This window comes from Loxodonta africana, chromosome 3, assembly GCF_030014295.1.
Source record: "Loxodonta africana isolate mLoxAfr1 chromosome 3, mLoxAfr1.hap2, whole genome shotgun sequence".
Taxonomy (NCBI): Eukaryota; Metazoa; Chordata; class Mammalia; order Proboscidea; family Elephantidae; genus Loxodonta; species Loxodonta africana.
The window spans coordinates 187901217-187924340 of NC_087344.1; the positions used below are offsets into that span (position 1 = coordinate 187901217).

Consider the following 23124-nt stretch of genomic DNA (forward strand, 5'->3'; position numbering starts at 1 on the left):
GCAGGTGGCAGCAGGTGCACAATCTTTTGGCAGTGTGCTGGCACCAGCTCTCCAGCTCCTCCCCGCCCTCCCCCAGCCACAGAGGTGATGCTCACTGCCTGGTTCCACCCATGCCAGCTGTCTTCATGGAAGGCATGGTGCCCCAGGTAGCCAGTTCCCCAGGCTGTGTCTGTGTCCTAAGTACCACCTGGCCCTCTACCCGCTGCTCCCACCGCGGGTTAGGAGGAGAAAAATCAAGGTTAGACGAAGTGAGACCTAGAACTAACCCATTCTCCACAGGTCCAGGGCCACTCAATTTAGTCCCAAAGCGATTTAGGACAACCTCCTCTTCTCCGCTAGACGTTCCCCCATCTGGCACATCCCTCCCCCTCATCATCACCAGGTGAGTTGGAGGCTAGAACTGCCATCTTCTCTCAGGGAGGCTCTGGTCTCCATTAACTTTATTTCCACTCCCAGCCCCGAGGGCGAAGATGGGGCTTCAGCCCTCCTAACAGGGCCAGTCTTTTGGGTCCTCCAAGGTTGGTATCCACACCGACATTCAGGAGCCAGCCGCTAGCTTCCCTCCCTAACCCTCAAGCTTTCAGGCTTACACGCCAGGTGTTGCTCCCCTCCTGAAGTCAGGCTTGGCACACAGACGTTAGCTCGCGGCGCCCTCTGCAGGCAGACAGGCAAACTACATAGCACTCCCTCAGCCCCGGGGGTTGAAGATTCAGGTTCAGCGGTATTGGCCACAAATGGGAGGGGAGAAAACCCACTGCAGTCGAGTTGGCCTCTAATCCTTGACCCAGACTTCTTTCACTTACTTCTTTCTCTTCACTGAGTCGTCTTCCCTAACTTAGGTACCTCCCATGTACAGGATTCCATCCTGGAAATGGAAGTTCTTTCATTCAACCAACCCACCGGTCTTTACCACCCATACTGGGCACTGTGAGGAATACAAAGCTGACCAAGGCATTGTGCCCACCCTAAAGCCCATCTCATCCAGCAGGAGAGAGGGTGCCTAGGTACCTCAAAGGACAGGCACCTTGGACAGAGAGGCGCTCATGTCACAGCACTGACAGGGCAGGGCCTGAGCAGCCACCTTTCCATGAGAACAGACTGGCTCAGAGGCTGGTGGCCTTGCCCTTATTGTTTTATGTACTCTGCAGAAATATAGGATGTTCCTGAATTTCTTGGCTATGAGACATACCGGAAAAATGAAGGCATCAGAACAGGGAGGATAGGGGCAGTGATCAACCTGGGGAGTCTGTCTACACACAGGCCCATGTACATTCCCAAGTAAGGAATCCCCTTACAGGGACTTGGAGCAGAAGGGGAAGGAGGGTCATTTGCTGAGGGTGGGGAGTTGGAGTAACAGATCATCCACAGGTGGAAAATGGAACCCCATTTCCTCTTCTTTTGTGTTCCAAGATCTAGTTCAGTTCTGATAGGCAGGACTTTCTGCATTACAGCCTGTCCTACTTTTTCTAAGGGTCAAGACCACAGGTCATCTGTGCACTTTTCTTCCATGACGGGAGTCTTGCATAAGCACATGACATTCCAGGGCCTGTCACTGATGGCATTTATTCAATATTTGGTAAATGAACCCTAGAAGAAAAGTCTCACCAACCCCAAGGTCCAAAAACAGTAGGTGCCCACTATACCTAAGATCCTTCACAGCCAGGCAGCAATGGCAGATGAGGCCCACAATATATCACAGCTCACACAATTACAAAGAATCTACTTTATTGGACATTCAGCATCAGTTTCTCTTCTTGCCCTTGCCGGTGACCTTGGCTGGTGTGAGGACTGGAGCCGTTGCCTGGTACAGGGTGGAGGAGATCTTGTTGATGTAGTACAGACCAACCATGGAGAAGATGAAGCTACAGGGTGAAGACAGAAAGAGGGTCATCATCAGTGGGCATGCTGCCAGCTGGTGCCTCCTACGGCAGAGAGGAGCATCGGGGGAAGAAAATGGGTTCAGGTTTAGGGAACTGGGGAAGGACAAAGGAGGGGGAAGGAGCTATGAGGAAGAAGGCCTAGCAGGATCCAGTGCCAAAGGCCAGGGCGCTACATTCCTTACCCAGCTGTCAGGCACATACCAGGTGGTGACACAGACTCGGTGGATGAGGCCGGATGCAAAGAGAGCCAACAGAAGGCAGAGGAGAACTAGGGAGGCAAGAGGGGACAAGGAGGGCAGTGGTCAGAACGGAAATATCGGGCATCCATATGTAGAGTCTAAGAGAAATCTGAGCCCCTCTGAATCTTGGGGTACCTGCTTGGAGGGGTATGGCATGACAATGGCAAGAGGACCTCAGATGCCTTTAACAATGCCCAGGACATAGAGGTAGGAGATGAGTGCTTAACTTCCCTAATCTGGCTTTCCTCACCCGGAAAGGAAAGGTCACAGCAGTGCCTAAAGAGCTGGGCTTGCTCCTATTTGAAGAGGGTTAAGGCCTTCCTAACAGCAACCAGCCAGTGAGCATCAATTCATTAAACTGGGTGGCCAGTGGTGGAAGTTGAGGGCCTTCCTGCCTGGACACATGCTACAGGGCAACATCTAGATCCACTCTCCCAAGGAAGCAGGAAAGGATCTCAAGACATCTGGAGTAAGAGAGGACAGAAGGGGAGAGGGAAGAAAACAAAGGCAAACAAGACCTAGCCTGCCCAGATTGGGAGGGCAGGGCAGGAAAAGAGGGCCAGAAACTTTGCTCCACAGCAATGGTTTCTTTCCAATACAAATGAAAAAAATACACATGGAGACAAAATTCAACAGAGGAATTCTGGGATTAGGGATGGGAGAAGCCCTGAAGTCTGCAACAGGGCTAGGTGGGGAGAGCAAGGCCTAGAAGGGGCGAAGAAATGAGAGCAAGTGATAGGTCTCGGCTTTACGAAACGAAAACTTCACTTGAGGTTGCCTCTGCTGTGAATTTCTGAGCATGCAGCACTCCTTAGGTGATCTGGCTTTGACACCTAATTTGCTTTGTGACCTTAATTCTCCATAAAATTACTAAATCACCAATTCTTGATTAATCTAACAGTTATTCTAGTTTGTCAGGAGTCCTGCTGCCATAGAAATTTATAGGCTCTTCACAGTCACTTCAAAAAAATAGAATTCAAAAATACTGGCTCAAGAAAAGTCAATTTCACATCAGAGCCCCTCACTAAACTCAGCCCTGCTTCTTCAGGTGAGGACAGAGAACACCTCCCCTTGGATGGATGCAAAACATCTGCCCAAGCTTGCCTGTTCCCCTCAAACCTTCCCTGGGAGCCGGCCAGAGGTTAATTAGTTTCTTGCTTTCAGGGACCTCCAATTTCAAGCACTAGATAAGGTGCTGGGCCTAAAAGCCCCATGTGTCTTCAGACAGTTTTAGTAAATGTATTTCTTTCCTCTAAACAACCTTTTATACCATGGACTGCCAAAAGAACGAACAAATCTGTCTTGGAAGAAGTGTGGCCAGAATGCTCCTTAGAGGCAAGGATGGCGAGACTGCATCTTACATACTTTGGACATGTTGTTAGGAGGGGTCAGTCCCTGGAGAAGGACATCATGCTTGGCAGAGTACAGGGTCAGCGGAAAAGAGGAAGACCCTCAATGAGGTGGACTGACATAGTCGCTGCAACAACGAGCTCAAGCATAACAACGATTTTAAGGATGGCTCAGGACGAGGCAGTGTTTCGTTCCGTTGTGCGTAGGGTCGCTTTGAGTCGGAACCAACTCGACGGCACCTAACAACAACAATAACAACAAATAACCTTTGGAGTCCCTGGGTGGCACAAATAGTTAAGCGCTGGACTAACTGAAAGGTTGGTGGTTCAAACCCACTCAGAGGTGCCTTGGAAGACAGGCATGGCAATCTGCTTCCTAAAGGCCACAGCCTTCAAAGCCCTATGGTGCAGTTCTACTCTGCACACACTGGGTCACTATGCGTCAGAATCTACTCAAAGGCAACTAACGACAAACAACCTTTACAATCTAAGCACCTGGAAATCAGTATCATGTTGGGGGTGGGAGGGTTACAGAAGACAGGGTTTGTTAAGGATTGAATTGTGTCATCCAACAATATGTGTTGTAAATCTTAACCTCTATGCCTGTGGTTATAATCCCATTGGGGAATGGAGCCCTGGTGGCACAGTGGTTAAGAGCTTGGCTGCTAACCAAAAGGTTGGTAGTTCAAATCCACCAGCCACTCCTTGGAAACCCTATGGGGCAGTTCTACTCTGTCCTGTAGGGTCACTATGAGTTGGCATTGACTCACTAGCAATGGGTTTAGTTTTTTTTATGCCTGTGGTTACAATCTCATTTGGGAATGAGTTTTCTTTCCTAAGTTAATGAGGCAGGATTAGCGTAGGGCATATCTTGAGTCAATCTCTTCTGAGATATTAAAAAAAAGATTAAAGAAAAGCTAGTAATCAGAGATGGGGAAAGAGAGATGCCAAGTCACATGAAGATCACCGAGGAACAAAAGCTCAGAAGAGACAAAGACCTTCCTCCAGAGCTGGCAGAGAGAGGACGTCTTCCCCTAGAGCCAGGGCCCTGAATTTAGACTTCTAGCCTCCTAAACTGTGAGAAAATAAACTTCTGTTCAGTAAAGCCACCCACTCGTGGTATTTCTATTATAGCAGCACTAGATGACTAAGGCAGGGTTGAAACCCCTCAATTCTCACTTACTCTCGGGGAAGATCTTTGCTTGGAACCCTTTGCCAAAGACAAGATTCTCCAGGTTATTGAAGGCCTGGGTTGAGGGAGTTAAGGAGCAGGGCGAGGGATGGGAGCAGAGCAGTGTGGATAATGCGAAGGGCACAAGCCCCTGTGGCTCCTCACTCTTCTGACCCTCCAACACCCCTCCCCGCTCCGCCTCATGGAGGATACAGTGAGGGAGAAGACGAAGAGGCCGGAGCCAAGCAGACCCCCTTGGATGGTGAGCCACTCTGTGGAGGCCAGCTGGCGGCTGTACATCTGCATCCCAGCGAAGAGCAGCAGGGACAGGAGGGAGGAGAGCGCCAGCGACGTGCCCGTACCGACCACTGGAAGGGATGAGAAGAGGGACGGAGTCAGGCCCAGCAAATCCCCCTCCACGAGCCGCAAGCGGGTCCGGCGGGTCGCGGAGCTTGGTGAGCCGACCACTTCCAAGCATTCCTGGGATTGCAGCCACACTCCTCAACTTCCCCACACGTCGCGGCGACCTTCAGATATTCCCCAGTCCCGGACGCCCGGAACCCTTCCATCCCGAGGAAATGCCCGCTCCCTGGAACCCAGGACACGTCAGCTCTGTGGGGAAAAGACCGGGAAAGCCGGCTCGCCCCAACTCGACCCCCACTAGTCCTCCCCGGGGAACCCGCCTGTCCCGTTACCCATCATGCCCCGTCTGTGGGTCCAATCGGTACCACTGGCCAAGAAACAGCTAGAGTAAAAGCGGCGTGTCGTTGGCTGCGCGCATGCGTCAGCGCGAACGCAGCCTTGCTTCCCAGTCTTCCTCTTTCTCGTTCTCTGTGCCTGGACGCAGCGCCCTCTACCGGAGGGGAGGAAATAATGCGTCGAAGAGCATCCTGGGCCACCGCCCTGGTCCCCCACCTTTCCCCGTTCCCAGTGCATCTGCTACTCCTCAGTGGAAGCTGCGCTTAAGCTCTTCAAGTCACTGGGTCCGTGGTTCATAGCCTCTAGTCCATCTCAGTCCACCTCTATCTTCTTTGCCATTTATGTCTTCTCCAGTGACTGTTCCTCAAACCTCCATCCCCCATGATCATTGCCTCAACATCTCCCGTGGACTCTTGCCCAAACCAAAATCCACTGCTCCCATCCTGGAGCCCATCTTCCTCTGAAACTAGCCTCCCGTTTTACATTAGTAAGATTAAAGTCCAATGAAGAATGCGAACATAAGAAATGGTTCCCCCCTCAAATACTCTTCCCTGTTACCCAACCCCCCGACCGCCTTCGGAGAACCACGTGGGGAGAACTATTTCCCACCCCCTACCCCGACGGGCGCAGTTCGAAGCTAGCCCCTGGAGCATGCGCAGTGACACCTCACCCCACCCCTCCCCACCACCACCGTGTTCCTGCATTAAGCCCGGGGTTCGCAGCCGCAGCCGGGATCTGGCACCCGGGGGCGGGCTGGCGGCGGCGGGCACGATAGGGCCATGGCTGAGGGTGATGATATACAGACCCTCACTTCCATCATGGATGCACTGGTCCGCATCAGTGTGAGTTAAGGTGGGGTCGAGGGAAAGGGGAGGGGGAGAACAGGGGTCCGGGGCCGGCCGGGACCTTGAACAGTTGTGGATCGGGAAGATGATGGGATGTAGACAGGGGGGGCTGATGATGGCAGAAATCGGGATGCAGGTGTGCGAAAGTAATAATCCCGGGGCAACTCGGAGGTGAGCGCTGCGAAGGCGTCGGTCTACTGGGGTGTGAGGAGCAAGGAGCTGCCCAGACGCGGCGGGTGGGCTGGGGTAGCCGCCAAACGTGCACCATGGCTGGGTCTGCAGAGGAAGGGGGCTATGCTGTGAGCAGGGGGCGTGTATGAGCCTGCAAAATTTAAAACCGAGAACAGGTGGGGTGCGATGAAGGACCCTCCGCAGGTGTTGTCCCCAATTTGGACCCTCCCCGAGACCCCACCCCACCGCACCCCCACTCAGGACTGCTTGGGAGCCTGCGGTTGTCATGACAACCCGTGCCCGGCTCTCCCAGGGGCGGTGCCAAACCTGCTCCCCCCACCACTTCCTTCCCCCTCCCTCCCTGTCCCTCCCTCCTTTGTGTCAGCTGCGCCCCTGACCGGGATGGCTGCGAAGAGAGGGACCAAGGTGAGGTGTGGGGGTGGGGCATAGCCTGCGGACCCCAGCCTCCAAAACTGGGAGGGGTACTTCCGGTGGGGAGGGGGGCGAGTAGGCGGGGCGCTTACTCCCTTTAGCTTGGGGAGGGGTTGCTTGCCAGCCGAGTTGCTCTGGGGGAGGGGGCAGGAGGGCCGCAGGGTGGGGGCGAAGGGGAATAGGTTGGTGTGGGGGACCGTAGGAGGCAGATAGGGAAGGGAAAGATGGGGAATGGTGGTTGGGGCGGCCGCAGGCCCAAGCCGCGGCAGGAGGACGGATGGGGCGAGTTGGAGGATGGAGAGCAAGCGGCGAGTGGCTATGGGGAGGAGTCACGGGGCGGGGTGGGGGGGCTGTAGAGAAGGGGGCGGGGGTCCGCACGGATCTGCAAAATGGGCGCTGTCCTTGAGAGGAGTGCCGGGGGCAGGCAGCCCAGAGATGGGGGGGATGGGGCAAGGGGCAGGGGAGGGGGGTGCGTGCTGGACTGCTGCAGCAGACGTGATGGGGGTTGGGCTGGGGGAGGCTTGAGCTCCAACCATCTCTTCTCCGTAGGCCTGTAGCTCTGCAGGAGGAAAACAGGGGAGAGAGACAGAGGGCTGGGAAAATCTGAGAGAGGCAGGTGCTGGGAAAGGCAGTAGGTCACTTGTCTCTTCCTGAGACCCCTAGGGTCTTTAAGGGCAGCTGAGGGCCCTGCCAAGATATGCCCAAGTGTCCAAGCTCTGACCCTCGCTCCTGGTCCTTCCACAGACGAGCATGAAGAACATGGAGAAAGAACTGCTGTGCCCAGTGTGTCAAGAGATGTACAAGCAGCCCCTGGTGTTGCCCTGTACCCACAACGTATGCCAGGCCTGTGCCCGGGAGGTGCTAGGCCAGCAGGGCTACATAGGCCACGGTGGGGACCCCAACTCCGAGCCTACCTCTCCTGCTTCCACCCCTTCCACCCGCAGCCCCCGCCTTTCCCGAAGAACTCTCCCCAAGTCAGACCGTCTGGACCGACTGCTTAAGTCAGGTGTGGCTGGGGTCTGTGGAGGTGGGGGTGGGGGGTACTGGGATGCCTATCAGGAAGATAGAAGGGGTCCCTCACTGGGCAGGGGCATCTGTCTTTCTGGGGGTGGAGATACTACTAATCCAGGCTCTAATGAGAACTGAGCGGTGGAACAATAAAAATCTAGTTTTTTAATTGAAATAGATTTCCCTCCACCCCCAGCCAGCTGTAACTCTATCTTCCTGGCCCATCCACAGGCTTTGGGACATACCCCGGGCGAAAACGAGGCGCTTTGCACCCCCAGGTGATCATGTTCCCGTGCCCAGCCTGCCAGGGTGATGTGGAGCTAGGGGAGCGGGGCCTGGCGGGACTTTTCCGGAACCTGACTCTGGAGCGTGTGGTGGAGCGGTACCGCCAGAGTGTGAGCGTAGGTGGTGCCATCCTGTGCCAGCTGTGCAAGCCCCCTCCACTCGAGGCCACCAAGGGCTGCACCGAGTGCCGCGCCACCTTCTGCAACGAGTGCTTCAAGCTCTTTCACCCCTGGGGCACCCAGAAGGCCCAGCATGAGCCCACCCTGCCCACCCTCTCCTTCCGTCCCAAGGTGAGCCAGCCTTTGCAGAGCCTGAGGAGGGAGGGGCTGGGTGGTGGGAATGTTCTCTGGCAGATGTACATCTGCATCCCAGCCAAGAGCAGCACAGGGTTGGGGGGGCTCCCAAAAGGACAGCGAGGAGGTTGACAGGGGTTTCTCTGTAACAGAGTCATTGGACAAAGCATTCAGTGTCTCTGAGCCTCTGTCTTATCTGCTGAGTGCAGTTGATATCTCCCTTGTAATATCTATACCTGCAGGGTATTGGGAGGCTCATATGAGACAATGTTTGCAAAAATTAACAGTATACTAAAAAGTGCTGTAGGCATTCATTCATTGAACAAATATTGAGCACCTATGTGCCTGGTGCTGTTCTAGGCACTGGGGATACAGCCGTGAGCAAGATGGACAAGGTTTATTATTAGCCACAAGGGGAAGACCAATTATCATCGTTATTGTTGTTACTACCATACATTCCTCTGAGGTAGATGAAGAAAGGAGCAATACTGATAAATGGGCATTGCCTGGAGACTGCAGGGAGGGCTCTCCTTAATGCCAGTGTGTACCACCAGGTGGCACTGTGGAGCACCACCAGTCTGAACTTTCCACCACCAACCTGCTCTTGTGGCAGGTCAGCACCCTTACACCACTGGCAGACTCTCGTTGTTCTGTATGCCCCTAGGGCCTGATGTGCCCAGACCACAAGGAAGAGGTGACCCACTACTGCAAGACATGCCAGCGGCTAGTATGCCAACTCTGCCGCGTGCGGCGCACCCACAGCGGGCACAAGATCACACCAGTGCTCAGTGCCTACCAGGCCCTCAAGGTGAGGACCCCTCCTCACTAGACCCCAGTGCTAACTCACACTCACCCCCTCTACACTGACTCTCAGCTGCTAGCTTCTGCCAGGCCGGGCATGATGCCCACATCTTTCTTCCCCCTTAGGACAAGCTGACAAAGAGCCTGACATACATCCTGGGAAACCAGGACACGGTGCAGACCCAGATCTGTGAGCTGGAGGAGACCGTGAGGCACACTGAGGTGAGGGAGGGCACGGAGGTGGGCCCTGGGCCCTGCCTGGGAGTGGGGCAAAAGGGAGTGTTAGTGGGCACAGCCCAGTCACCTGTTGCAAGTTCAGGAAGCCCATGGCGGGGGAGGGGGGAGGGGGAAGGTCCGCGTGTGGCGAAGTTCTGGTTAAACCAGGTTGGCAGGAACACCAGTGCCCTGGGTCAGGCTGAACCTGGGGCTACAGTGGGGGAAGGGTGGCTATAGCTCAGGACAGAGAGAGGTGAGAAAGCCCCAGGGACATAGCTCAGAAACCTGTATGCCCAGCTACCTGCTGGGGATGGCACACACACTTGGAGGTGGGAGCTAGAGTGAGACACTGCTGGTTTGCTTGAGTCAGCTGGCACAGGGAGGGGCAATAAGATGGCACACAGCCCAGTGGACATGAGTGTAGGCGTGGCCTCTTTGATTTGGGGGTCCTTAATGGGTCAGGATTATAAGGTGGGCAACCAGGAAGGTTAGCACAAAAGATCAGGAGCTGAGCCCACCTGGGTATACAAGCACCTTTGTAGCCATGAGCTTGGCTGGCCCTCTTAGAATGAGTAGGTAGGATTTCCCCTGATCCTTTGTGAGCCTGGCTATAGAGTAGTGCCCAGGAGGCTGGCACAGGTGCTGCCATCAAAAGGAAATAGTCATGCCTCCTGCGGGTGTTTCTCCCTGGGCAGGTGAGCGGTCAGCAGGCCAGGGAAGAGGTGTCCCAGTTGGTGCGAGGGCTGGGGGCTGTGCTGGAGGAGAAGAGGGCATCACTGCTTCAGGCCATTGAGGAATGCCAGCAGGAGCGGCTGGCCCGGCTCAGTGTTCAGATCCAGGAGCACCGGAGCCTGCTGGATGGCTCAGGTCTGGTGGGCTATGCTCAGGAGGTACTTAAGGAAACGGACCAACCTTGCTTTGTGCAAGCGGCCAAGCAGCTGCATAACAGGTACCTGGGGTGTGGGATGGGGGTGCGGGCTCCTGGGGGCAGGGGCATTGTGAGTGTAGCCAACATCTAAGATGACATCCAGAGTACTGCCAGGTGGAGAGCTGGGGCCCCAAGCGCTGTCATAAGGCCAACTGATGCCCAGCTTACCCCAAAGGGCAGGGTAGAAACTCAAAGCAGATGCCAAGGGTCTAGGGGGCAGGCAAGGAAAATCAAGGGGAAGGTGTGCCCAGCTGGCAGTACCTGACCTTTGCCTGCCCCCATCCCAGGATTGCCCGAGCGACTGAGGCCCTCCAGACGTTCCGGCCAGCTGCCAGCTCCTCCTTCCGCCATTGCCAGCTGGATGTAGGACGGGAGATGAAGCTGCTGACAGAGCTTAACTTCCTGCGAGGTAAGGAGGTGGCCAGGCCCCATGCCCAACCAGAGCCTTCCTCCCTCCCTTCCCAGCAGCGGGCCCGGGGGGCAGTGCCCACCGGGGACGTCCCCGGCCTCCTGCCCGGCCTGGCCAGCCACTCCTCCCACCCAGCCCACCCTGCCACATCTTCCCACCGCGCTCAGCGCTGCTTCTCCCTCTCTTTGTTTGTAGGCTGTTGCCACCGCGGACTCTGCTCCGGAGCACCCCAGGCAAGTCAGCGGCCCTGCTCCAGGGGTCCTGCCCCCCGCCCAGCCCCTACCCTGCCCTGCCGCTCCCACGCAGCTCGGCCACCCCACTCATTGCCTTGTTCTCTTTCCCACCTTAACCAGACCTCTTGGTTGTCCCACTTGAACACTGCCCTCTGTCTCTCTTCTGCCTTCTTTAGGCTCTTGCCCTTCTGCCCTATTGCCCTTGTGACCCTTGCCCTCTGGACTTCCATGACTTTCTCCTTAACCTGTACCCCACCTTCAAGCTTGTGCTTTCCCCCTGTCTCCCCATTCTCCATCTTGCTGACTCTTGCATCTCCCTCCCAGTTCCGCTCTCCCTCCTTCCTGCTCAGTGCCCTCTTGCCTGGGTTCCAGTGGCCTATGCCTGCATCTCCCTGGGGCTCCTCTTTATTCATGGAATGCCAAAGCTAGAGGGCCCCTAGTGCTTATCTGGTTTGATCCTCTCAGTTTGACAGATGAGGAAACTGAGGTCCAGAAAGGGAAAATGACTTACCTAAGGCCAGAGTGAGATAGTGGCAGAACTAGAACACAGACCTGCCACTCCCTACCCAGTGCTCTCCTGCCTCTCTTTTTCTCCCTACTTTTGGGCTCTGCCCTGCCCATCCTGTGCGTGCCCCTCCGGCTTGGCCCAGCAGGCCTTCAGTGCCCAGATGCCTCTCTGCTCCGCTCCCTCTCACCCACACTCACCCCCCGGCTCCCGCTGCTTTCCCTTTTCCTGCCTGCCCCTGCCCTCCATGCCAGACCAGTGGCCAGGCCCTGACTGACCCCGCTGTTTCTCCCAACAGTGCCCGAGGCTCCTGTCATTGACACCCAGCGCACCTTTGCCTACGACCAGATCTTCCTGTGCTGGCGGCTGCCCCCGCACTCGCCACCTGCCTGGCACTACACCATTGAGTTCCGGCGCACAGATGTGCCTGCCCAGCCAGGCCCTGCCCGCTGGCAGCGGCGGGAGGAGGTGAGGGGCACCAGTGCCCTGCTGGAGAACCCTGACACAGGCTCTGTGTACGTGCTGCGTGTCCGTGGCTGCAACAAGGCCGGCTACGGCGAGTACAGCGAAGACGTGCACCTGCACACGCCCCCAGCACCTGGTGAGTGAGCGGGCGGTGGGCACGGTGTGGCAGGCATGAGCGGCCCTGTGAAGGGCATGGAGCATGCAGGGGCCCAGGCAATGGCATTGATTCAGGGTGGACACTGCACAGGTGATACAACATAGGGGTCACATACACTAGCTCTGGAGCCCAACTGCCTGGGTTCAAATCCCACCTGTGCTTCTTACCAGCTGTGTGGCTTTGGGCAAGTTATTCAGCCTCTCTGAACTTCAGGTTCCTTTTTTATAAAATAAGAGTAATACTACAACTTACCCCATTGGGTTGTGAGAATTCAATAGGGTGATACATATAAGGTGTTAGTACAGTTTCTGGCTCATGGTAGGGATTCAGGGAATGTTAGGAAAGTCTAGAAAATAGTATGGACTCTGGGGCATGGGCATGATAGGGGAGTACCACCACCCACACAGGGGGCATAAGAGGTAGGGCTTGGGTGTAAGGGCCAAGTGTGAGCAATGGTGATGGGACTGTCACCCAGGTGGACAAAACAAGAATGGGACTGTCCATGGGACCAGCCATGGGAAAGGGGTTGGAGGAAGCACAGCGGCTCAACTGGGTCTGGGAGACTGGTTTCTGTGCCCACCCGCCACCACTAAAACTCTTCCTGGTATCTCATGCCCACTGGGGATTCCCCTTCTTTTTTCCTTATGCCCTCCCCATGCCAGTTCCCCAGACCCTGTTCCCCTGTGCCCCCTACCTGTTCTGGTGACTGAACCCCTTGGCAACTCGTTTCCTGTTTTGAAATCTCCCAGTGTCCTCTGCTGACACCTCGCAGTCCCCAGTGCCAGTGTTTGTCCTGAAGTCCTTCTGCCTCCACCCCTCCCTTCCCCCAGTCCTGCACTTCTTCCTTGATGGCCGCTGGGGCGCGAGCCGGGAGCGGCTGGCTATCAGCAAGGACCAGCGAGCAGTGCGGAGTGTCCCAGGGCTGCCCCTGCTGCTGGCTGCTGATCGGCTGCTGACTGGCTGCCACCTGAGTGTGGATGTGGTCCTGGGTGATGTGGCTGTGACCCAGGGCCGCAGCTACTGGGCCTGCGCCGTGGACCCAGCCTCCTACTTGGTCAAGGTGGGCGTCGGGCTGGAGAGCAAGCTTCAGGAAAGTTTCCAGGGCGCCCCTGATGTGATCAGCCCCAGGTCAGGCCCCTCTGGAAGGGGTGTGTGAACTCTGGGTGGGAGCTGGGGACCGGGGGCGGGGGGTGGCAGTGGGAGCTAGACATGCTGGGGCAGGGCTGGGAGGGATCAGGAGGAGGTGGTAGGAACGTGGAAGCCAGGCTGGGAGACCTGTGGCCAGAGAGATGTGGGCTCAGCAAAAGGGCTTTGAGGATTGATTTTCAGAGGGTGTGATCGGAGAAAGGGATGATAGAAGAGGAAGCCATCTCCACTTCCTTCCACCTGTCACTCAGGACCAACACACCATACCTCTAAGCCCATGTCTCCCAGTATTCCCATTTCCAACATTCTTTCTCCACAAAACCCTTTCCCTCCAATGCCTCCTCCACCCACATTTTTTCTCAGCATCCTAAAATTCTTCCCTGAAACATGCCATTTCCATAACCCTTTCATCCCCAACATCCTATTGAATACCCCTCCACACACACACAAGCTTTCCCCCTGAAGCATTTCTCCCCAGCACCCCATTTCTTCAAAATGCTTTCTCCTAGCACCACTTCCCTCCTAAACCCTATCGTCCCCAACCCTTCATCCCTCTAACTTCCTTCATCTATAACACCAACCCACCCTCATCTCTCCTGACACCCACCTTCCCAACATCCTTTCCCTTCCCTTCCTTTTTTCCGGTGTCTTAGTCACTAACCCCTCCTTCTTCCAACATCCTGTAACCCTCAAAACCCTATCCCCAGCGTGATGTCCCCAACACCATTTTTCTCACCATCTTCCTTTCTCCTTAAGCACCCGGTTCTTCAGTGTGCTTTATCAACACCTTGTCTTTCCTTCCCCCTCAACACCTCTCTTGCCAGTGTGCTTTCCTCTCAATGCCCCTTTCTCTCCAGACCAAACCTCCCCCCTCCATGTATACTCTAACCTGTCTCTTCAACATGTTTTCTCCTCAATCCCCAAAGCCGATCTCTTCAACCTCTTGGTCCCCAACATTTCATTCTTCCAACATCTCAGCCCTCCGGTACCCCATTCCCCATCCTCTTACTCCATCCCCCAACATCCTCCTACCCAACACCCACTCCTGCAGGTACGACCCAGACAGTGGGCATGACAGTGGTGCCGAAGATGCCACAGTGGAGGCGTCGCCACCCTTCGCCTTCCTGACCATCGGCATGGGCAAGATCCTGCTGGGGTCCGGGGCCAGCTCGAATGCCGGGCTGACAGGGAGGGACGGCCCGGCAGCCAGCTGCACAGTGCCCCTGCCGCCCCGCCTGGGAATCTGCCTGGACTACGAGAGGGGCCGGGTTTCCTTCCTGGATGCTGTGTCCTTCCGCGGGCTCTTGGAGTGCCCCCTGGACTGCTCGGGGCCTGTGTGTCCTGCCTTTTGCTTCATTGGGGGTGGCGCAGTACAGCTACAGGAGCCTGTGGGCACTAAGCCAGAGAGGAAGGTCACCATTGGAGGCTTTGCTAAGCTGGACTGACCTTTCCAGGCCCCTCTTCTGGAGTTGGGCCCCTCCTGCACCCTGGCTCCCCAAGCCTCCTGGTGCCGGGTCATTCCCCCGGCAGTTTCTCCCCTAAACGTCCTGCCACATGGTCTTGCCCCATACCCTGTGTCTGTGTCTCCCCAGGATCTTCTCTGGAACAAGAGGCTCTCCTCTGTGCACCTCTCTGAAGGCTCCCATTCTCTCCATTGCCTGTTAGCCCAGGCCCCCCCCCAATCTCTGCCCCATGCCCTGTTCTTGGCATCTTATCCAGAGTCATGGAGAGAGTCCCTACCCCATCCCTGTTCTGTGCTCCTCCCAGGCTGATTGGGAGGGAGGGCACCTGGAACATTGGGCATGATCTCCAGCCCCACCCTCCGCTCTGTCAAGCTCCCTGCCCCATGGATGCTGAACTACACACAGCCTTGGGGTAGGCAGGCTTTTGGGCTGGACACTGCCCAGGCGCTCCCTGGTGAAGGGAAGGGGACCCTGCCATTCTGCTTTGTTTGGGTCCTCATGCCTCCAGCCGCATGCCCTGTATGACCTTCCTGTCCTTCTTGCATGCTTTACTTGTCCTCCACTCATGCCAATGTGCCAAGTGTCCTTTGGGGCCCCAGCTGAGGCTAGATGTCCCCATTGGGTTGGGCCAGGCAAGGCCTCTGGTGCCCGCTGCTGCCCCCTGCGGTGGGCACTGCTAGGCCTGTGCCAAGCAACAGCTGTTATTTTCATGGTTTATAAACAATAAACTGTGATGCCAGGCATTTCTCTGCCTTCCCTGAGCCCGACCTTTCTTCATGGTTTCTGTGTTTGGTGTGGTGGACGGGAGGGATCCAGGGTGCTCTGTTGCTCCAGGGCAGGGGTGCCTGGTGGATCTGGCCCCTAAAGGGAGGAAGTCCCCAAAGCCAGGGCTCCTGAGTCTCCTGCCACACACTATCTGCCCCGGCCGAGCCGACCCTGGCCGCCAGGGGGCGCATCTTTCTGGTTGCTGGCCTCAGCTCCGCGACGGGGCGGAGCAGCGGCGCCAGCCTCTGGGAGAGTGTGATTGAGGGGGCGGGCACCGTGCCTGGGCCCAAAGGAGTCAGGGGACCAGAACCACTTCCCCATTCCCAGGGTGCCGGGGAGTGGGCCCCAGAACCCCGGGTGGGGCGCTGAGGCGCAAGGGAGGGAGGGAGCTGGGCCTGGTGCCAGCGTCCGGATCTGACACAGCCCCGACTTATCGTGGCCGTGTTGACTCTGCCGCTGTTATCGCTGCCCAAGGATTTACTTCACAGCCGGGCAGCTAAGAATAGAGCTGCCTGGGGGCGCGGTGCCAAAGCGAGAGGAGGGCGGGTGCGGGCTGCTGCTGGCCCAAGTGAAACCCAGGCCCAAGAAGAGGGGTGAGCCACCAAGGCCAGGTGGAGTCCAGTCACGAAGGCCCTCCCAAACCCGCTTATGTTTGGTTTCCTCCTTCCTCCTGTGACCCGCCACCCGTGCGCCCCAGTGTCCCCCTTCCGTGCCTGCTGTTTGTCCTCAAATGAGTCCCACAGTCTCTTGTGATCTTTCTTCCCAGTCTCCTCCCCAGAGGCCCCTTCCAGGCACCACCTCATCCCCCACATACACACCTACCCTGACTGCCCCTCTTATCTCCAAGGGTCACAGATGAAAGATCAGAAGTTGGAGGCCAGTGGGAGGTCCACGTTTTATTCAGCCAAGTTCAGGTTTCCACCCCATTTCTGAGGCTTTCTGGGTCAGTCCATCTGGAGGCCACCACTCCCCTTGGGGCAGGGATGGGCTTCACCAGGACTCAGAAAGGTTAGGGGAATAGGTGGGGCCTCTGAGGGTGGCTGTGAGCAGCCCACCTGGACCCCCAGCTCACCACCCCAGACAGTGGAGCAGCTCTGGCAGTGAGGAACCAGAGGGAGGCCACAGGCACTGGCTGGACACTCAGCAGGAGACATGCCGCTACAAGTTGGCGGAAGTGGCTACTGGGTTCTTGAAGGAGAGGCTGCTGCCACCACCATTGCCCGTAGATATCTGGAGGGGGAGAGAAGGAACTCAGGGTGAGGGACAAGCCACTCATCCAGGGCTCCTGGGTGGCACCCCAGGCTGGGGTAACAGATCTAGGGGCCTAGCCAGCTCCCAAAGGGTTAATTCAGAGAGCACCTGCCCGGCCCCAGTGGCAGCCAGGTGACTGTAAACAGGGCTACTCCTCCTCCCTCTGCTCCCCTTCTCTCTCTCCCCTGGGCTCTAATCAGCCCCCATGCCCTCCCCTCCTGCCCCTTTCTCCCTCCATTCTCTGCTCCTCCAGCCAAGGAGGGATGAATGTAAAACTGGGAGAGGGAGGTCCCAGGGGGAAGGAAAAATAGGGGCAAGGAAAGAAACTGCTCTCCCCTCCCCTATGGGGAGTGGAGTTCTGGCCCCAGGTAGCCACAGTAATTATTTACTAGGTCCTGTAGGGTTTTTTTTTTTTTTTGTAGGGAAAGGTCAGGAAACCCTGGTGGTGTAGCGGTTAAGTGCTACAGCTGCTAACCAAAGGGTCGGTAGTTCGAATCCGCCAGGCGCTCCTTAAAACTCTATGGGGCAGTTCTACTCTGTCCTATAGGGTCGCTATGAGTCAGAATGGACTCGACATCACTGGGTTTGGTTTTTTTGGTTTGGTAGGGAAAGGTCAGGAGAGGAAAGGCTGAGGGTCCTTGCTTCCCTAAGGCTTCCACTGGCACCCAGGCTCACCTGGCTTGGTGAAACTTCTCCCTTCTTCATGTCAGAGATCCCCACTCCCCCACCCCACCTCCACCCTGTCTTTCACAGTCTACTCTCCAGTCTTAAGAGTTAGGTGGGAGCACAGGAACATGCTCCTTGTGACCTCTGCAGAAAAGGCTCCCCTGGGCACAGTGCCCCACCCTTTTCACCTCTGGCATCCAAGCGAGCACCAGCCACGGCACTAGCTCAGCCAAGCGGTGAATGTGGAACAGGCAATGCCTTTTGGGAATGTTGGTAGTGAGGCACTCCCTCTTGACTTTCCGTGTAAAAAACCCTTTGCCTTTGAGTCATTGCATAGATTCCGAGTCATACTGACCCCTTTTGTCCAGTCCCTTTCTTCCCTGGTCTCCTCCCCAGGCCTTTCTCCCTACATTTCCTCTGACCTTCCCTCCCCTCCTTGCCAACCCCTCCACTGCTAACCTCATGCTGATCAAGCTCTTCAGATTTTTCAAGTCCCACTCAGATCCCCTGCCCCAGTCAAGCCCCAGTTCGCCCCCCCAGCCTATGGAGCCCATCATCACCTCCTCATAGGGGCTACGTTTGGTACTGCCAGGGGGCACATAGCGCCCATGCGTGTGGTAGGTGGGGTACTCGCTCATAGGGTGGTAGGCATCCCGGGTTGGAAAGATGTCCAGCTGCCCGCAGCTCTTTTGGCGGCACTGACACACAGCCTGGGGAGAGAGGGTGTTTTGGTGGACCATGGGACTCCCTCTGGCAGGGCAACTCGGTCAGGGCCAGAAACAGCACTTACCAGGGCAATGAGATAGGTGATGGCCAGTGCAACCAGGACACAGACCAGCACCAGTAGGGCAATGCCCCAGCCTGGTACCCCAGACCCAGGTGGGGCAGAGGAAGAGAAAGGCACCTCATGCGCTAGAAAGAAAAGTAGTGGTCAGGGCAGTCTCCCAAAGGGGGCAACCCTTCCCTCACCAGCTCAGAAGGGAAGAGTCAGAACCCAGGTGCTGGAGGAGAGGGCCCCTGGTGTGACGCTGGGCTGCAGCTGGGGAAGTGGCCTCACCACTGATTCTTGAAATGATCAGGTTATATCTGGCTGCTTCTGTTGCATGCTGACCAAGCTGCATCTCCACGTTGTCAGCATTGGTGGTACCCTCTCGGAAGGTGAGAGTTGATTCCACCATGACAGATCCTGGACTGGTCACAGGGAGATGGGCAACTCTGCCTCAGCACATGCTTCCCAACCACAACCACGAATGCACCAGCCCATCCCCACAGACGTGCCAACATCCACCCACCCTCTCCCACACGAAGTCCACTGCCCAGCACTATACCTGAACTTGATATTAGAGAGGCCCAGATAATCCTTTCCATAGATCTGTGAAAACTGAGGTGAGCGGGAAAGGACTTAGGCTTGATGCTAGAGGATTGAGTACTGGCCGCTTCAAGGCAGCATGGTGGAGGAAAGGCAAATACTCACCAAATTAGAAATGTTTCTCTGCAGCTCTTGGTAGTAGTTCGTGCTGGGGTCTTCCAGGGACGAGTTAAACTGAAGGTTCAAAATGCGAAAAGAGAGGAAGAAAAAGGAGACCCTAATAGATAACTGGGAAGAAGTGCTATGATTGGAGGAGGTAGGAGAAACTATGCTACGGGTAGTGCTACTGGCATTAGTTCTGGAGCTCTGGCTGATAGGGGTGGTGGGAATATCAGAGTGCTGGCTGGAAACTGGGGGTTGAGTACTCTTGCCACCTGGGGTCATATCCTTGGTGGAAGTGCCATGTTGAACTGGAGTGGTAGTTGAGCCTGAGGCAGGGCTGGTGACCAGGGTGGAGATGCCATGGTGAACTGAAGTAGCAACAGAGCCTGAGGCAGGGCTGGTGGCTGTGGCAGAGGTGACATTGCTGACTGGAGGGATGGCTGAGCTGGAGACACGGCTGGTGGCCGAGGTGGAGGCACTACTGAGGGCTGGAGTGACTGAGCCTGAGGCAGGGCTGGTGACCAGGGTGGAGGTGCCATGGTGAACTGAAGTGGTAATAGAGCCGGAGGCAGGGCTGGTGGCTGTGGCGGAAGTGACATTGCTGACTGGAGGGATGGCTGAGCTGGAGACAGGGCTGGTGGCTGAGATGGAGGTACTACTGAGGGCTGGAGTGATTGAGCCTGAGGCAGGGCTGGTGACCAGGGTGGAGGTGCCATGGTGAACTGAAGTAGCAACAGAGCCTAAGGCAGGGCTGGTGGCCGTGGCAGAGGTGACATTGCTGACTGGAGGGATGGCTGAGCTGGAGACACGGCTGGTGGCCGAGGTGGAGGTACTCCTGAGGGCTGGAGTGATTGAGCCTGAGGCAGGGCTGGTGACCAGGGTGGAGGTGCCATGGTGAACTGAAGTAGCAACAGAGCCTAAGGCAGGGCTGGTGGCTGTGGCAGAGGTGACATTGCTGACTGGAGGGATGGCTGAGCTGGAGACACGGCTGGTGGCCGAGGTGGAGGTACTCCTGAGGGCTGGAGTGATTGAGCCTGAGGCAGGGCTGGCGACCAGGGTGGAGGTGCCATGGTGAACTGAAGTGGTAATAGAGCCGGAGGCAGGGCTGGTGGCTGTGGCAGAGGTGACATTGCTGACTGGAGGGATGGCTGAGCTGGAGACATGGCTGGTGGCCGAGGTGGAGGTGCTGCTGAGGGCTGGAGTGGTTGAGCCTGAGGCAGTGCTGGCGACCAGGGTGGAGGTGCCATGGTGAACTGAAGTGGTAATAGAGCCGGAGGCAGGGCTGGTGGCTGTGGCAGAGGTGACATTGCTGACTGGAGGGGTGGCTGAGCTGGAGACACGGCTGGTGGCCGAGGTGGAGGTGCTGATGAGGGCTGGAGTGGTTGAGCCTGAGGCAGGGCTGGTGACCAGGGTGGAGGTGCCATGGTGAACTGAAGTGGTAATAGAGCCGGAGGCAGGGCTGGTGGTCTGGGTTGAGGTGCCAGAGTGGTTTGTACTTCTGCTCTGTTCGAAAGCTGTGGAGCCAGAGATTGTAAGAACCGTTACGGAAGTGGGGGTGGTGGCAGGTGTAAGAAATTGAGGCCACAGGGTTGGAATTGGAGGACAAATCAGAGCAAGAAGAAAATACAACCTCTGGCAACTGGAGAAGTAATGCCAGGAGGATTTGGGGACTGGGCCGCTGGCCAGGCAGCCCCTGGGTTGGCTCTTCCTGCCAGCAGCCTCCCTCTCCCTTCAGTGCCCCTTTGCTCCCGGCTTGTGCATTTCTCCACTCCCATGACTTACCTCTCCTGACTTCCCTTCCCCCCAAGACTTCTCTCCAGGACATTCACCTGTGCCTGACACCAGCTTTCCTGGGGGCCGCCTCTTTTCAGCCTAGCCTCGTCTTCTCCCCTTCATTCTGGTTCAGACTGGGCCACCCCTGTCTACAACTCCTGCCTCTCATGGTACTATCTGCCAGGAAGCAAAGCCCACAGAAACATCAGGAAATGGCATGATCAAGACAACCCCCCTCCCCACCTTGTACCCCTCACCTGTAAGCACTAGGAGTAACAGCAGGAGGAAGAAATGGGACTGGATGACTGGTGTCATGGTGGTGGTGAACTGGCTGGGGAGGGGGCAGAGCAGACTCAGGCAGGCACTGCTTGTGTGTGAGGTGAGGTGGAGCGGGCACAGGCGCCTGCCTGCTGCTTTATACCGGTCCCCGGCCCCGCCTAGGCCCAGCAGGAGCAGGTGACAGGTAACAAACCACCACCTCCTCCCCCTTTTCCTACCTCTTACCTCTTCCTCCTCCTCCCCAACTACTCCTGGCCCCTCAGGTACACTGGCTCCAATCACTCAACACTCTGGACAACTTGTTTGCTCTCCAACTGGCCTCCCCCTTTTGCCAACCACTCCCTAGCCGCAGGAGATGGGAAGGAGGGAGTCTGGGACCTGGGTCCCCATGGCTCTAGTTTTGGGTCCAGAACAACAGCTACGGTGAGAGAAGGAAACAGAGAAAATGGGCTAAGTCAAGGTCCTAGACAGCAAGGCTCAGAAGCCCACCCCTAAACCCTCCACTCTCATATCCCCACTCTTACTGGGTCCACTCTGAGAACTGAGAAAAAAAATAAAAGGGTTTAATAATTAGTGGACTGGCTACTAGTTGTGGACTCCCTCCCCCCTACCACTTCCCGGAATAGCCCCACCCCTCTAACCGCTCCCTGTCCTGTCCTGTTCCACACGCGGTTTTACCCCGAAACCTATAGTCCCCGCCCCGGCCAGACTTTCCAGCATCCTGGCTCTCTGCTTGGCTTTCTCCGTAACAGGGGGCGGGGAAAGAAATTTCCACGTAAAGAAGGACGAAACCTGGGCTCCGCTGAACCCTAGGGTCTTTCCTTCCCAGCCTTCCACCTTCCACCTGCCAGCGCGGACGGCCAGCATTGCTGGCCCCGCTCTCCTGCCCTCTAGTGGTCACGCGAGCCTCGCGGGGCTGTCCCGGGCGGGCTGAGAGACTGGCCCGGTCCGGGGAGAGGAGGTTGGGCTGTGCTGCCTGAGAGGGGCTTGGAGAGAGCTGCAGAAGGCAGGGCCCCGACGGAAGGGTCAATGCCAGGGGCAGAGAAGGAATGTGCTGTGCGATGGAGGGGCTGGGCGCTTCAGGAAGGGGACTCTGGGGCGCGTGGGGCAGTGTCTGGAAGAAATGGCGGTAAGTGGGTGGGGTCTTGAGGTTTGTGAAAGGGGCACCGAGTAACTTGGGAGACGACATCGCAATGTGGGAGGGGGAATGGGACAGAAATATGTAGGGGCAGTTACGTATTTGAAGCGAAGAGTAGGTGGGGCGACGGAATGGTATGTGAAGGCATTTTGGGGGACGGAACTAACTTGGAGACTAGATTGGTATTTGGGGAAGGTAGGCACTTGGTGGGGGGCAGAGTTGTATGTGAGGGTGCGTAATTTGGGAAGACCGACAGGTATTTTGAAAGGCAGAAATAATTTTGGGGGGGGGGAGCAGAGAGGTATCAAGCCACTGCGGCACGTGGAGCTCAGGGTATCAGACCCCGTTCGGTGGTCCCGAGTTGCGGTCTAAGGCTGATAAAAGTAGTTACGTCTGTATTAGGAAGACATTTTTATCCCCAAGGAGTACAGATTGAAAAATAATACTTCAAAAACACCTCGGTGCGGCGCAGGATTGAAGGGAAGCCGGGTCAGTAAGCACGGGACCACCGCTGCCGCCCGCACGCTGCTCGGCCTGGTTTGCGCCGCTTTGTGCGGCCGCGGGACCCGGGGGCGGGCGCGGGGCAGGGGGAGCGGCTGACGTCAGCGCGCCCGGGCCGGAGAGGCGGGGACGCCCCCCTACCGCCGGCTACAGACAGCACGAGGATCTAGGTGGGCGGCCCCAAGCGCCAACCCCGCCGTTGCCAGGCAACAGCCATTCAGTTCGGTTGCTGGGACACGCGTTACCATGGCGACAAGTCTGCGCCGCGCAGTCTGAGTATTTAAAGAGCAAGCGCGCGCAACGCCCGGGCATCAGAAAGCGGCCTTCCGGGGTCTCGTGGTCTTTTTTTCATCCCCTTTCCCGTTCCTTTTACCCTACTCCAGGCTCCAAATCTCTCTGGCCTTCAAGGGGAACCCAACTCCCAGCTCACCCCCGTTTCTCAGGCCGGTCCGGCTTCAGACGGTGGGGAGCGGGATCCCGGGCCCCGGGCGGGCGGGAGGGACGGGACGCGGTGCAGTGTTGTTCTTTCCCCCGCCAATATTGCACTCGTCCCGGCCTCCGGCCCCCCCGGCCCCCCGGCCTCCC

General features: G+C 56.9%; 3 protein-coding genes across 4 annotated transcripts; 1 reads left to right on the forward strand and 2 right to left on the reverse strand.

Moving 5' to 3' along the window:
* Positions 1–1708: 1708 nt before the first annotated feature.
* Positions 1709–5849, reverse strand: KRTCAP2 (keratinocyte associated protein 2). 2 transcript variants are annotated; one of them, XR_010321548.1, is made up of 6 exons: positions 5335–5849; positions 4853–5007; positions 4652–4715; positions 3485–3708; positions 2082–2148; positions 1820–1862 (listed from the first exon to the last, which is right to left on the reverse strand). XR_010321548.1 is itself a non-coding variant. In XM_003414926.4 (5 exons), the coding sequence occupies exons 1-5, from the start codon at positions 5339–5341 to the stop codon at positions 1742–1744; spliced, it is 414 nt and encodes a 137-aa protein (XP_003414974.2). In that variant the 5' UTR covers positions 5342–5468; the 3' UTR covers positions 1709–1741. The 2 variants fall into 2 exon arrangements, 1 of the variants encoding a protein (XP_003414974.2); XM_003414926.4 differs by lacking the exon at positions 3485–3708 and having other exon boundaries at positions 1709–1862; positions 5335–5468.
* A 268-nt stretch (positions 5850–6117) lies between these two features.
* Positions 6118–15401, forward strand: TRIM46 (tripartite motif containing 46). Its single transcript, XM_064282666.1, is given in 11 exon segments — positions 6118–6180; positions 7344–7402; positions 7470–7792; positions 8026–8369; positions 9037–9180; positions 9300–9395; positions 10085–10338; positions 10605–10726; positions 11763–12065; positions 12917–13214; positions 14284–15401. Coding segments are annotated over 11 exon segments (2400 nt in total). The 3' UTR covers positions 14678–15401.
* Positions 15402–16139: 738 nt separating this feature from the next.
* Positions 16140–21035, reverse strand: MUC1 (mucin 1, cell surface associated). Its single transcript, XM_023553933.2, has 7 exons — positions 20788–21035; positions 18852–20577; positions 18706–18758; positions 18435–18568; positions 18168–18289; positions 17938–18087; positions 16140–16690 (listed from the first exon to the last, which is right to left on the reverse strand). The coding sequence occupies exons 1-7, from the start codon at positions 20934–20936 to the stop codon at positions 16619–16621; spliced, it is 2406 nt and encodes an 801-aa protein (XP_023409701.2). The 5' UTR covers positions 20937–21035; the 3' UTR covers positions 16140–16618.
* Between the last annotated feature and the right edge of the window lie 2089 nt (positions 21036–23124).